At 32.7% G+C, this 15,702-nt stretch overlaps 1 protein-coding gene across 1 annotated transcript; it reads left to right on the top strand.

Moving 5' to 3' along the window:
• The first annotated feature begins 2,262 nt into the window (after positions 1-2,262).
• On the top strand, positions 2,263-15,015 carry LOC134702053 (sodium/glucose cotransporter 4-like). The gene is made up of 14 exons (XM_063563151.1): positions 2,263-2,361; positions 3,144-3,215; positions 5,245-5,349; positions 5,853-5,912; positions 6,851-6,955; positions 7,489-7,594; positions 8,025-8,105; positions 9,383-9,597; positions 10,753-10,888; positions 11,544-11,651; positions 11,882-12,201; positions 12,764-12,985; positions 13,493-13,616; positions 14,701-15,015. The coding sequence occupies exons 1-14, from the start codon at positions 2,284-2,286 to the stop codon at positions 14,907-14,909; spliced, it is 1,941 nt and encodes a 646-aa protein (XP_063419221.1). The 5' UTR covers positions 2,263-2,283; the 3' UTR covers positions 14,910-15,015.
• The last annotated feature ends 687 nt before the right edge of the window (positions 15,016-15,702 follow it).

The raw sequence follows: 15,702 nt of genomic DNA on the forward strand, positions 1-15,702 counted from the left end.
GTTCATATATGACAAATTATCGATTTTAAGTGATAGGTACTTTAATACGTGTATAGTATATCGTATACATGTACTTATGGTAATTGAAAACGAAGCTTCAATATCATAGAAGGCATGTGCAATAATCGAAAAGTAAATGCATATTAAGATACATGAACGCCACTCCCATCTATCGATCAATGATGTTTTGCACTTCTTTTAAAGAAGCATGATTTGGGATGCTTCTAGCTACACTGAGATACCCTAGTTTGTCACGGTTTATATCTTACTAATTTATGCAGATTTCGATCACCCTGCATCAACATTGACATGTCGTTCGATGTTTACTTGTCAAAGTTTTTAACAAAGTATAGAGAAATTTGTATACACTTATGATTGTAATTATCATCATTATATTCTTGCCCCTATTTTTTTTATTTTAAATTTATTTTTGCTTTGCAAAGAGTTGTATATCTTATTTGATTCTGGAATCTTCAGTCTATTGGTTGAGTTCAAGTGACTTGGAGTAACACACAAAGCCTATAACGTATCTCACTGTACTATTTGTGACAGCGTTTTGTTTGTTAATGTTTGTACACTCATTTTGCATTACACTATAAGTCAAACATACATAGCTTGTATATAAACTCATCATAGATACCAGGACTAAAATTTTACTGTTTATAATGCTTTTTTGTCATTTTTTATTTATATGGATCTTGGCTGTATACCAGCTTTGATTATTTGTAATATCTTCAATTTTTCACTTATTCTTACAACATTTTTATAAACTTCAAGATTATAAAAAAACGGTTTTTTTCTAAAGTGAACATTGATTGGTTAAATATTTCTCAGTGTGTTTGAATTTGTTTGATAGCCTTTTGGTCATGACTGTTTGTCTCTAATATTTAATTAACTGTGCATTTGTATTCAGATATCGCAGATCAAATTTATTCGTTCTTTGTGTAATCATACGTTTTTTGATTGAGTTAAGTCTGCTAATTGATATTTTATCGTATGTTTTTATATGTTGTGATGTTATGCTATTGTTTCAGAAAAAGGGAGAAGGTTTGGGCCCATTAAAACGTTGAATCCCGCTGCAAATGTTTGCACCTGTCCTAAGTCAGGAATCTGATGTACAGTAGTTGTCGTTTGTTTATGTATTATATACGTGTTTCTCGTTTCTCGTTTTGTTTATATAGATTAGACCGTTGGTTTTCCCGTTTGAATGGTTTTACACTAGTAATTTTGGGGCCCTTTATAGGTTGTTGTTCGGTGTGAGCCAAGGCTCCGTGTTGAAGGCCGTACTTTAACCTATAATGGTTTAATTTTAAATTGTTATTTGGATGGAGAGTTGTCTCATTGGCACTCACACCACATCTTCCTATATCTATAGGTTGTATTACACTATAAGCCTAGTAAAAAATTGTGCATTACACTTTAAGCCGAGCACTTTCAAGTTGTATTACACTACAAGTCAAGCATAGTGCACAGATTGTAAAAGCCGAGCACAATGATAATATGCCAACACAAGTTTTTTTAAATTTAATTTTGGATCAACTGTATGTTTTTTCACATATTAACGATTACCTTCTTATACAGAGTTTGAGAGCATGTTGGTCAGTTTCGGGAGAGGTTATATGCTTTGATCGGTTTTCGGTGCTACAAAATTATGAAGTCGTACATCATGCAATTGTCTTTTTCAAAAATAGTTTTAATCAATGTTATTAATATTCAGTGAAAATAGAATACCTTTATTCAATGTTTTTACCTGTAGCGGTTTAGAAATTCAGATTTTCGTCATTGCCGTTCTTTCCGTTTTAAGTACACACGATTTTTATGTCAATCAATCGGACAAGCTGTTTATTTTAAATATGTTTACATTGTTTGAGTGTGTAGCGTCTGAATAAGTATAAGACCAGTCGATCGTCAATTTTGTTTTCCAATAGTCAAAAACCCTACAAAGTGTACCAGTATATAATTCCAATCTAAGTTGGCGACTGGTACCGATAAACAGCACTCGTCTAGGTAACATAGATAGTAAACTTATCATTTATCAGTTTATGTTAAAATACAAATATCAGCATTAGCTAGAAAGGTTAAAGTCAGTAGGACATCGCCCGATACTTTCATTTAACCTTCAAACTTTAAGAACTAATTTTTAAAATGTTTTTGTATTATTTCCCAAATTGGTTTAAGTTTCTATATTTAAACCACTGTTCATATTCTCACAAGATCTCCCAGCTCTATCTAATCAATTTAATCCTCAATGTTCATCTTATCAGAATATAGAAACCTTGAACAATGACAGACAGTCTAGATACCGTCGACTATGTTGTTATAGGGATCTATTTTATTGCAGTTTTATGTGTCGGAATTTGGGTAAGTGAAATATCGTCCCTGAAAATAACATGTACTTTACGTTTGTTTTTACAATTGAAAAGTACTGTTTACAGTTATTGGGTCTAAAAGAATCGATAGATATAGATATTAACCTCTGGTGTCGTGTTTGTAGTACCTAAGATTTCTGACCTAAAACATAGAGTTTGATATGAATGTAAGGTGATGTAGAGATATGACAGTTATTGATGAGTATATACTATAGGGTCTTTAACTATAGAAAAATGTATACACATGAGTCATATCGGAAACTCTGATGTCCTTAGTACATGAACTACAATGTAGACTAGTTGTGAATAAAATTTGCAGATTCAACTAGAAAATCTAGTATAACATAAAAATCACAAGACAATCACTGACAAAGTTCATCACTTTGGACAGGTATTTATAACATATAGCTTAGTTAAAAATGTTCTACCACTATCCCTCTTCATTACGGTACCAGGTAAATTGTGAACAGTGTGTTTAGATCCTAAACACATTTCTAAGCACATCGTTTCTGCACTTTTTTTCACATGTTTAGGTCTAAACGTGTCTCTGTACAATGTGTTTGAGATTGTGTCTAGCTTATCCTGTATTGATTTCAAAATACTGAAAATCATAAATTCTGTCAATAAACCAATTCCACTAAGCAGCAACAAATGTTTGAACAATTCATTAAAAGTAAACAATCAATTGCTTTGTATTAAACCTGATAAGTTTAAAGAAGATATTGATTTTTTACATATATTCGTAGATTTTTATGCAGCTTTGTATTATTTTAGTCAACATGTCGTCCAAACAGAGGCAACACAACAGGATACTTTTTGGCGGGAAAATCAATGCACTGGATTCCCGTGAGTACAAAGAAGAAGAGATACATAATCATATCGAACGAAATGGGACGTATAAGTTTTGAAGTCAAGTATCATAGATATAGGAAGATGTGGTGTGAGTGCCAATGAGACAACTCTCCATCCAAATAACAATTTAAAAATTAAACCATTATAGGTTAAAGTACGGCCTTCAACACGGAGCCTTGGCTCACACCGAACAACAAGCTATAAAGGGCCCCAAAATTACTAGTGTAAAACCATTCAAACGGGAAAACCAACGGTCTAATCTATATAAACAAAACGAGAAACACGTATATATTACATAAACAAACGACAACTACTGTACATCAGATTCCTGACTTAGGACAGGTGCAAACATTTGCAGCGGGATTAAACGTTTTAATGGGCCCAAACCTTCTCCCTTTTTCTGAAACAATAGCATAACATCACAACATATAAAAACATTCGATAAAATATCAATTAGCAGACTTAACTCAATCAAAAAACGTAATTACACAAAGAACGAATAAATTTGATCTGCGATATCTGAATACAAATGCACAGTTAATTAAATATTAGAGACAAACAGTCATGACCAAAAGGCTATCAAACAAATTCAAACACACTGAGAAATATTTAACCAATCAATGTTCACTTTAGAAAAAAACCGTTTTTTTATAATCTTGAAGTTTATACAAATGTTGTAAGAATAAGTGAAAAATTGAAGATATTACAAATAATCAAAGCTGGTATACAGCCAAGATCCATATGAATAAAAAATGACAATTAAGCATTATAAACAGTATCAACAGGTCGAATTAACAAGAAAATACGATTTGAGAGTACTCGCAGTTACTGACAGCTAGTTAAAAGCCAAAACCAATTAATAGTAAAAATTCATGCATCAAAGACTAAAATCGACTAAAATACATCACAGGGATTTAGTATTTTAACGTCATTAATAGTCAAAGAAGACATGACTTGTGCAATGCCAAAAATAAATGTATCGACAGGTAGTAGTATAGTGAAGAGCGACTTCTATAGAAATAAAAGTTAACGTGGCTGTGTCCCCTATACATCTCGCCTCAAAAGATAATGAAATTTAGTTATGTTTTAATTTGCTAATGACAAAATCAATATTAGTGCCAATGTGAACTATATTCAGAGATCTAATTACAATATTGGTACGATAACCCTTACTTATAAGTTTGTTTAAAGGTTCGATGAGTTTACAAGGATCACATAGTGATTTCCTCGCTTTAAGTACAATATTACCATAAAATTTAGGATGAGAAATACCATTTTTAATAAGCTTTCTACAGGTAAAGCCAAATTTACTAATCAAATCTTTGTATCTATGAAAGAATTTAGTAAAAGTTTTAAGTAATTTATGGTATCGAAATCCCTGACACAACAATTTACCAGTGATGCATTGATTACGTTCGTTAAAATCTATGACATCAGAACACACACGGGCAAACCGAACGAGTTGCGATATATAAACACCGTATGATGGAGCCAAAGGCACATCGCCGTCTAAAAAAGGAAAATTAACAATAGGAAATGAAAAATCCTCTCTTTTGTCGTAAATTTTAGTGTGAAGTTTCCCGTTTGAAATTGAAATGTCTAAGGCCTGTATTGGCGCTGGTGTTGTCTGTAAATAAATCAAAATACAAATATCTTAAACTGAAGTCGTACTTTATTTGTAATGTTTACCAATACATGAATCCGTGTTGTAATCATGCGCCTTTTAGCTGAGGTATTTGCAGTGGCGGATCCCCCATTTACTTTACGATCAACGCATTTGAATTTGGACATATGAGTAGATCCCCCTTTCCAATTAAACACTTATACTTGAATTATAACTGGTAATTCCCTTGTTTGAAAATCCGAACTGGGTGTTAAATCAGATCAATCTAAAATGTAAAATGCATGTGGATGAGTTTTATGGTTCTGTGTAAATACTTGTTTTTTCTATCGAAAAAAATGTCCTTGTATATTTTGTTACATGTAGTTTTTAAGCATCAATGAATACGACTTTTACAATTAGGTTGGTGCATCAATTTATGCCAGTAACATAGGAGCTCCAATGTTTATTGGTTTAGCTGGCACAGCTGCAGCTTCGGGATTGGCTGTCACTATTTATGAATGGATTGTAAGTATGACGCTTTTAAATGTCTATGCAGGTTGATTTTACAAGAAATGTTCCTAATGTTAGAGACTATAGTTATTGAAATATACAACATTTTTTAAACCCACATCACTAGTCCAATTTCAGTGTAAAATTATATATGGCTTAAAGTTGTTTCCTACACTTCAATAATGTTAAAGTTGTTTCCTACACTTCAATAATGTTAAAGTTGTTCCCTACACTTCAATAATGTTAAAGTTGTTTCCTACACTTCAATAATGTTAAAGTTGTTCCCTACACTTCAATAATGTTAAAGTTGTTCCCTACACTTCAATAATGTTAAAGTTGTTCCCTACACTTCAATAATGTTAAAGTTGTTCCCTACACTTCAATAATGTTAAAGTTGTTCCCTACACTTCAATAATGTTAAAGTTGTTTCCTACACTTCAATAATGTAATCGTTTTTTTTTGTATCATTTATATTATATCTATTGTTATTAATGATAGTTTATTGAATCTCATTTTAGGCGGTATATTTCTTGGTAGCACTTGGGTGGGTGTTTCTACCGGTTTATATTTCGTCTGGGGTAAGCTATCTTATATGCCAACAGAAAACAGGACATTAAAAATACCTTAGATATAGTTCATTGCAATTTTATATGTGATTTTTAATAAGGATGAAGCAATAATAATGAGTGTGCATTAATTTAATATGGTACATTGGTGTAGGAATTCCAATATCTATCGTTTTGCACTCAAAAAGAAATTCCACAGTTTTCATATATATATATGCATGTAGCTTACATTGAAATCTCAAATATAAGGAATTTCAATCCTTTATGGAATCAAGTTGCGTTTTGCAGCAACATTCAAGTTTCAAAAATATGTAAAACTTATTACATGTTAACAAAGGCACCTGGATTTGTGGCTAGCCAAACCTCCCGCTAATATGGAAATGTTACAAAATATTAAAAAAATGACAACACTACATGTCAGAAATACAGCACAAATGTACACTAGAACGCTAATCACTGAAAAACGCACAAATCTTTATTTAAGTTGGATGGATTTGGCTTTTTTTATGTCTTTTTGGTCGTATAGCTCCTTAACTGTTTCGGTTCTTATTCAGACTTGGTTTCAAATATTTGGTATTGAGCGTTCCTTATGTCGATAGATTCAGAAAAGCACCTCCAACGCATACAATTTATAACGTGTTGTTTTCATTTACTTAATCTACAAGAACGGGACTAAAGTTAGTTGTTCTAAAAGGATTCTCAATTACTAGTCCTAAAGCGACACCCATTATGTTCCTAATGACAAATACAAACTCGATGATAAGTTCCATTTTGTTTTATTATATACGAGAAAAGGCGAATGGAACTTTGGCTAACATTAATCGAGCAAACATTTTGCATTGCTCGTTCACTTTCTGATCATGTTTATATGTCTAGCATATGATAATCATTTTTCTTTACTTTCATTGATATCTGACATACTTCTTTTGCAATTTGATTTTGTTTTTCAGGTCTTTACGATGCCAGAGTATTTGCGGAAAAGATTTGGCGGGAAGAGAATAAGGATGTTTTCGTCGTTCTTTGCATTAATAGGATTTATTCTTTTTAACATCTCGGTAAGAACATGTTATAAAATACTCCAAAGGTTGTGGTATCTAACTTTTGAGATCCAACTCGAATGTTGACTTTTATACATCATCAGTTTAGTCATGTTCAGCCACTGTCTCTGCGATGTATCAATAATCATAACAAAAACTATTGAACAAATTACACAAATTACACAAAGACATGGAAGAAAATCACAAAAGAAATAAGTATTTGAGAGCACCTGAGATCACCCCAGTTTTTTTGTGGGGTTCGTGTTGCTTAGTCTTTAGTTCTTTGTGTTGTGTTTTGTGTGCTAATATTTGTCTGTTTATCTTTATCTAATGCTTAGCCATGTCGTTGATAGTTTATTTTCGATTTATGAGTTTGAATGTCCCTTTGGTATCTTTCACCCGGCTTTTGTCATCGATTTAGATGTTTTTTGCAAAGCATGCACATATTTCACTTGAATGTGTGTATTGGATAATTAAATAATTCAAAATATAATTATTATATATACATACATATTATTATCCATCAAATAAAACATGAACATTTTTTTTAGATAGAAATATACTCAGGCGCCATTTTTCTGCAACAGATTTTAAAATGGAATATGTATTTATGCGTTGTTCTGATATTGATCGTAACAGCTATATTTACAGTAGTTGGTGAGTTTTTATTCTCACACAAACATTTTAGATATGAAATTGCGTAACTAAAAACAGTATGATTATTGCTCTCAAGTTTACAAGCATTTCTATAAAGATTAACTTGAAGGATAATTGTGTAACTAACAAGTGTCCTTCCTCATGTACCAGTATAAATCTCATTTATTAAAGGCTTAACAGAGTTCTCTTATGCATTTTCCAATTACTATTGCTTAACTGCCATTTCGTATGAAACTGTGAAGAATAAAAATAAAGAAAAGATAAAACATTCGCAATCATTATAAATTTTCCGTAGAAAATACAAAATCCAAAACAAATTTTCTAAACAAGAAACAGCAAAGATAATGGACCGTTGCTGTTGATTACATAAATTATGCGTCTGCCCAAAGTTCAACAATTCCATATAAATTATTGTATATTGTCTTTTCAGGTGGTTTAGCGTCCGTTATTTACACAGACACCTTACAATCAGCAGTCCTTCTCATCAGTGCTACAATATTAGCAGTCATGGGTAGGAATATTCAAAGACATAACACTTAAAACAACCACTTTATACTACTTAAGGTGGTAGATAACACTACAGGGAGATAACTCTGTTAAAAAAAACCAGCTGAACGTTTTAATCACGTTTTTATGTTGAGAAAATATAAATCAACCAATGAAATTTTCTGGTAAAGTGGTTTGTTTTTATCCACTTTTATTTTTGTCTATCTGATGAGTTAAGCCTTTTTCAACTGATTTTTATAATTCGTTCTTATGTTGTACTGTTATACCACTGTCACAGGTTAGGGGGAGGGTTGGAATCCCCTTAACATGTTTAACCCCGCCACATTATTTATATATGTGCCTGTCCCAAGTCAGGAGCCTATAATTCAGTTGTTGTCGTTTGTTTATGTGTTACATATTTGTTTTTCGTTCATTTTGTTCACATAGATAAGACCGTTAGTTTTCTCGTTTGAATTGTTTTACATTTTCTTATCGGGGGCTTTTATAGCTGACTGTATGCGGTATGGGCTTTGCTCATTGTTGAAGGTCGTACGGTGACCTATAATTGTAAATGTTTGTGTCATTTTGGTCGTTTTTGGATAGTTGTCTCATTGGCAATCATACCACATTTTCTTTTTATATGTTTAAATTTATTGAAAATCTTATATTTTTGTCAAATGGTCAAAATTATATTGTGTCAAAATTTTATGAAAATTAAACGAGTCAAATTATTATTAGTCAAGGAGTTTGATACAACCTTATCATTGGTATAGTTAAAGCCTTTTAGGAAATTCCCTACTTCTGCCATGGTATGCAGCTGCACATAGTGAGTGTTTATCCTTACTCGGGTAGGACTAGTCTAACTCGTTATCTACTGGGATCACGTTCAGTAGTAATTATGTGTTAAAACAAAATGACAAAATGAAATGAGAGAAATATAATGGTCAGCAGAGAGGCGCAAAAGATACCATTGGGACAGTCAAACTCAAAGAACGAAAATTAACTGACAACGCCATGGCTAGAAAGAAAAAAAAAACCCAGACAAATATAATAATTAGTACACAAGACACAACAAACAAAACTAAAGACTAAGCAGCACAAACTCAACCATAAACTGGGGGTGATCTCAAGTACCCCCGAAGTATAACCCTCAAATTATGGTTACCATCGGAAGTTCAAACGTTTATTTCTTTTAAAATTTTTAGAATAAGAAGAGACTTATCAGTTTAAGTAGAACTTGTTTGTCTAACACATTTAACCGAAAAGACAATATAATCATTTAATAAGTAACATTTTTAACAGGACTGAACGAGGTTGGTGGATGGAGTGGTATGACAGCCAAGTACATGACAAGTATCGCCAATCAAACTTTCAACAACCAATCATACCAGGAATGTGGTAAACCACGTGAGGATTCGTTTCACATTCTTAGAAGTCCAGTTTCCGGCGATATTCCATGGTCTGGTGCATTTTCAGGGTTATCGTTCTTGGGACTATATGTATGGAGCCAGGATCAGGTAATACTAATAATAATTTATTTTATTAAAGTGTCCCATTCTGTTAGTCTTTTTTTTAAGTACACACATTTTCGTATTGTGTCCTTAATTAACTACAAAAAAAAATTAATGATACCACCATACAGAAGAAGCTCATGCAATAGAATTATACATCTGACTTTTCTATACTTTAAATTTGAATCCACATCCCAAACATCATACTTTGTAAAAAATCCCTCTGATTCAAAAAAAAAAAAATTCGGAATCTGACATCGTCAAGATACTTAATTTCTTGATTGACACCATATTTATAAACTTGTGAGGACGTGTTTTTCTACAAACAATCAGAATTTCAATGGAAACCAACTGTTCTCCTCTTCTTGTCGTTTTGTTCCGTTATTCATATGAGACTGACTTCATATACGAATTTCTTAGGAAGAAAGAAAAGCAGTTAGCGATATTCTTCATCTATTTTGAATACACTTATCTCGACTAACATCTAGAAATTTCAGGTCGTTTGAAAGCAAAACATTACGACAAACTAAATAAATTTATCTTCTCAATTGTTAACTTTTTTTGTAGCCACATTGAATCAGCGCCTGCATACGGAGTACATGTATAAATTTACTAGTTGAAACGATAACTCTAGGGCTTATATTTCCTATCGCGATTTCCTTGATAAAGGGATTGCTGCTCACAAGTAAGCCAACACATCAAGAGTTCCAAGTGGTGGAGTTGAAACCATCCCTTCGTCCATTTGACGAACGCCACCAGTTGGTTGACCGTTATGGGATATCTGTTTAACAGATGACGAAGAATATTTTCAAATTGTCGTCACTATAACCCCGTCCAAAATGACATACTTAACTAGACTTCACCGGGTGTGTACATGAACGTATATTTCCACTTGTTTAGCAGCATATGAATACCACACCGGATCACCATATAGCACCCTGGATTTTAAGGGGTTCGTTTTGCTCAGTGGTAAGTGTTATAAGTTGTGTATACTGTTGTTTTATCTGTGTTTCTTTGTAGATATGGCGTTGTCAGTTTAGTTTCGACTAATGATTTGAATGTCCCTGTTGTATCTTTCGCTTCTCTTATAGCTTTATATTGACTGCAGTATTGTAACATTAATGAAAATAACGCCTCATCTTAAGTCTTATATCATTTCAGTTGATTGTACAAAGAACTCTTTCGGCAAAGAATATGGTGCATGCTAAAGCGGCAACATTATTTGCATCCGTATTAAAATTGACCGGATTATTATTATTTATAATACCTGGAATGATCAGTAGAATACTATACACAGGTTTGTAGATAGACACAGTCGAAATTTGAAAGACAAAATCTACTAATAAAGTAGTATTTAAACAAATTTCGATACATTATTATACATATGAATGAAAAGGAAGGTAATTGATGTATATTAATGATATAATCAAATTAACATTATAACTTGGAGATAACATACTATAATATACCAAAGCTCTTACACACTGTATATACATATATTCTGAACAAAATATATTCCTTAATACATATATAGAACTATGTTTTAATTGGTTTTTTTTTCATCATATGATTTTCTAGGATGATAGTTAAACAAATAGCTTGCAAAAAAAACCCAAAACGGATAAACAGTGTATTCATGTTATTAGTATTTACTAGTCTTCAACATTAAACTTAAACAAAAATCTGTGCAAATGGACATTTTTCTGCATAACATTTTCTTTAGGTATAATTATAGACCTATTATTCAAATGACATAGCCTGCGCTGATCCTAAATCCTGTGAGGAATTCTGTAATAATCATAGACTTATTATTCAAATGACATAGCCTGCGCTGATCCTACATCCTGTGAGGAATTCTGTAATAATTATAGACTTATTATTTAGATGACATAGCCTGTGCTGATCCTACATCCTGTGAGGAATTCTGTAATAATCATATACTTATTATTTAGATGACATAGCCTGTGCTGATCCTACATCCTGTGAGGAATTCTGTAATAATAAAGCTGGATGTAGTAACTTTGCGTATCCAGTGTTGGTCATCAGACTACTGCCGAAAGGTAATGTATTTGTTATTATTATTTTGAATTAGAAAGAAGGCTTGAAATAGACAGCGAGATATATAAGCTTTTATATTTCAAAGTTCAAAAGAATTCTATGTAACTGCCATAAAAGCGAAAGGCGTAGGAAGCTATAAAACGAGGTGTAATCCCTTCAATTTGGTATTTCTGTTATGTTTCGTGTCATAATGAGCATTTCTTGTTGTACACGTATTTGTTGTGTTTTTAAGGACTTCGAGGACTAATGTTGGCAGCACTGTTAGCAGCGTTAATGAGTTCGATGACATCTATATTAAATAGTGGTAGTTCTATTATGACCATGGACATTTGGAGACAATTCCGGAAACAGGCACCACAATCCGAGCTGATGATTGTAGGAAGACTAACAGTTCTAGTACTTGTCGTACTAAGCGTGTTATGGCTACCGATATTAAAGTCGGCGGAGGCAGGAATCATTTGGTTTTACATGCAAGCGATCAGATCTTACCTGATACCACCGATGTGTGTACTGTTTATCTTGGGTTTGTTCTGGAAGAGACTAACAGAACAGGTAATTTGCTCCTGGTAAATAATAACCGTCTACTATAGAAAATGCCTGTACCAAGTCAGGAATATGACAGTATTTTTGTTATTCATTTGATGTATTTGTGCGTTTAATTTTGCGATTTGATTAGGAACTTCCTGTTTTGAAATTTCCCCGGAGTTCAGTATTTTTTATTTTATTTTACTTTTTACTAAAAATTACATACTTTTAAGCATGACATTCATGATCAAGATCAAAACAAAATTGATTATAAAGTAAGCCATCAGAAATAGTACATATGCAAAATTAGCTGTGTTTGTTGTAAATATTTTTTTGTTTGTATATGACACAAAGCTATGGGGATAAACGAAGTTTACAACATATTATTCTATAGATCATGCCTGCTTTGTTACTCTTGTAAAGAACCTGTGTGATGTGAGTTCTTTCTTAGAGATGATCAATGTGAGAACGTCGAACAGATCAATCGATGCGTACTTATATATCTACAGTTACAGTTTACACAAATTGACACTGTAACAGGTATGTTTGTCTAATATATAAACATAAACAGTTATATCATTTATTTCAGGGAGCCTTCTGGGGACTAATTCTTGGCCTTATTGTTGGAATAATAAGGATGGTCTTAGATTTTTCCTTTCGTGTACCTCTCTGTGGCAGTGGAGATCCAGACAACCGCCCAGCTTTAGTTAGCAAAGTAGATTTTCTACATTTTGCAGCAATATTAGGTTTAGTCACAACAGGGGCAATGATTCTGATTAGCATGTTTACTGAACCAAGACCAGATAGAAAGGTAGTAACACAGACCAATGTTAAAGAAACATAGACACTTAAGTTGTGTAAAGAAGACTCCATGATAGTCAGATATTACTACAAATCACATTCTTAACTTGAAATCAATCGATCATTTTTATCAATACAAATGTATGTGATGAGATTGTGGTTGCCAAATTTTAGATATTCATTTTAAAATAAAAATGATTTTGTTTGGATCTCCATGCTCTTCAACTTTGTACTTATAAATATTTACTTATGGCTTTATAAATATTTTGATATGAGCGTCACTGATGAGTCATATGTAGACGAAACGCGCGTCTGGCGTACTAAATTATAATCCTGGTACCTTTGATAACTATATAAGTATTTAGGCTTCCGACAAAAGATCACAAAGATTGAGTATCTTGAATTGCTGTTTTATGTTGCATTGTACTGTTACTTTCTTTTGAATATAACCATTATTAACGCTAAACATCAATAATGTTAAACTTGAGTTAATCCAATGAATTCATCTGTTTTATAGTTGAAAAGAGTAACATGGTGGACCAGAAACGATGAGGATGAACCTGAATTATCTTCTGATGAGGAGGAGGATTTAGGGTTTGATTCAGAAAATGAACAAAGACAACCCTCTGAAACATTGAATAGTAAGTATCAGTGTTAGAAAATTTTTAACATTGGTGACGTTTCAATGTCTTTTTAAATTTAATATTGCAAATCCAAAAGCTGATGCAAACGTTAAAGACCTCATATAACCAAAAGGAGCCTTAAAAGTTAATGTCGTAAGCAGGAATACTCTTCAAAGTGCACATTCAGTGTTAATATCTTTAAATTTACTGTCAGTTTCTACGAGCATCAACAGATGTATTCGTCCATGTCGATGGTTGAACCTTCTTTTTGATAATGTCACAAAAGAGGGACGAAAGATACCAAAGGGACAGTCAAACTCATAAATCTAAAACAAACTGACAACGCCATGGCTAAAAATGAAAAAGACAAACAGAAAAACACTAGTACAAATGACACAACCTAGAAAAATAAAGAATAAACAACACGAACCCCACCAAAAACTAGGGGTGATCTCAGGTGCTCCGGAAGGGTAAGCAGATTCAACTCCACATGTGGCAGCTCTCGTGTTGATAATGTGATTACAAATCCGGTAAATAGTCTAATTCGGTAGGTCACATTTATGAAAGGGAAGGGGATTGTAGTTACGACGTACGAAACATATCCGATATCATTTGTGAAACGGTTATTCCATAACGGTCAACCAACTCGTGATGGCGTCCGTAAAATTTACGAAGGGATGATTTCAACTTCACCAATTGGAACTCTTGGTTTAATAGCTTCCTTGTGAGCAGTAACCCTCTACCAAGAAAATCATAATAGGAAATGCAAGCACGGGAATATCGTATCAATTGGGAGATATATACCCAGTATGCAGGTGCTGCTGGAATGTTGCTACTTAGAAATGGAAAGTTCACAATTGGAAAGCTGAAATCATCTCTTTTGTCGTAAAGTTTTGTTTTTAACCGACCCTCATTGTCAATTTCTAGATCTTGTTAATCAAAAATAAAAACCTGAAAAAAGTTTATTTGTTAGACAACTCGTTTGTTTACCACATCAGTAATCGGATACAAAGTAAACGAGGAAGTAGAGATCTTTTCACGAGTATCGTTTATATGTAAAATATATTTTATGAAAGCATTAATATCCGTTTTCTTAAAACAGATGGAAAATGTCAAATGCTACAGAAATGCAAAGATTGGATATGTGGTACTATAAAGGAACCAAAATCTAAATTATCTCCTGAGGAAAAAGGTTTACTGAGAAAAAAGATGACCTCTCTATCGGAGAAAACAAGGAACAGACGAATACTAAACTGCACAGCTGTGTTAATTATAATAGGAACAACAGTTCTCATAGCAGTGTTTCACTGAAAGGACTCCAGTAATATAGCAGTAATATAGCAGTTTCACTGACATGCTGTACAGCATTGATATTTCACTGACAAGAACTACAGTATTTATAGCAGTGTTGCACTGAAAAAAAAGCTACAGTATTTAAAATATGTGGCACTGAAAACATAACTACATTATTTATATAAGTGTGGTATTTACAAGAACTGCATATAGGTAGCATTGTTTCACTTACAAATTTAAAGCAGTCAATGACGATAATTGCTGTAAATGTATCAAACATTTGATCACTCATGTACGTGTAATATACGGCTGCAATGTGTCTTGTTGTTATATCGGAAATATTTATTTTGAAATAAAGAATAGTTTTGACAGATCTCGATAAATGAAGGATTTCCTCTTTTATTTACATATCAGCCCATAAAAGTCGGTGGTATCGTCTACTGCAACAGTTTTTTTTAAACAGAATTAAAAGACATTCTCATTTAAACCACCACAAACAAACTACACTATCAATTGATATGTTCATGATACAGACTAGTATACACATGACGGTCAATTAATTGCATTTAAAATGCAGGTCGTAATCCTATGTTTTCTAGTTTAATAATTGGATTTAATATTATTCACAAGTGGAAAGCATTCGTGAACAAAAATAAAAGGATGAAAATATATTCATAAAACTGATTTTTCCATAAACTGCTTTTTTTCATTTTATCAATATGGCTATTTATATTGACTACCACTGGGTCGATACCACTGCTGGTTGAGTTTTAATCCCCGAGGGTATCACTAGCCCGGTAGTCCGCACTGT

This window comes from Mytilus trossulus, unplaced genomic scaffold (assembly GCF_036588685.1).
Source record: "Mytilus trossulus isolate FHL-02 unplaced genomic scaffold, PNRI_Mtr1.1.1.hap1 h1tg000380l__unscaffolded, whole genome shotgun sequence".
Classification (NCBI taxonomy): domain Eukaryota; kingdom Metazoa; phylum Mollusca; class Bivalvia; order Mytilida; family Mytilidae; genus Mytilus; species Mytilus trossulus.

What these genes read in the sequence shown, in the direction of transcription:
- LOC134702053 (XM_063563151.1), top strand. Translation starts at nt 2,284, where the DNA reads ATGACAGACAGTCTAGATACCGTCGACTATGTTGTTATAGGGATCTAT. An exon ending in CGGTTTATATTTCGTCTGGG is followed by an intron (nt 5,913 to 6,850) that starts GTAAGCTATCTT and finishes TTTGTTTTTCAG; the next exon opens with GTCTTTACGATGCCAGAGTA. An exon ending in CATCAGACTACTGCCGAAAG is followed by an intron (nt 11,652 to 11,881) that starts GTAATGTATTTG and finishes TGTGTTTTTAAG; the next exon opens with GACTTCGAGGACTAATGTTG.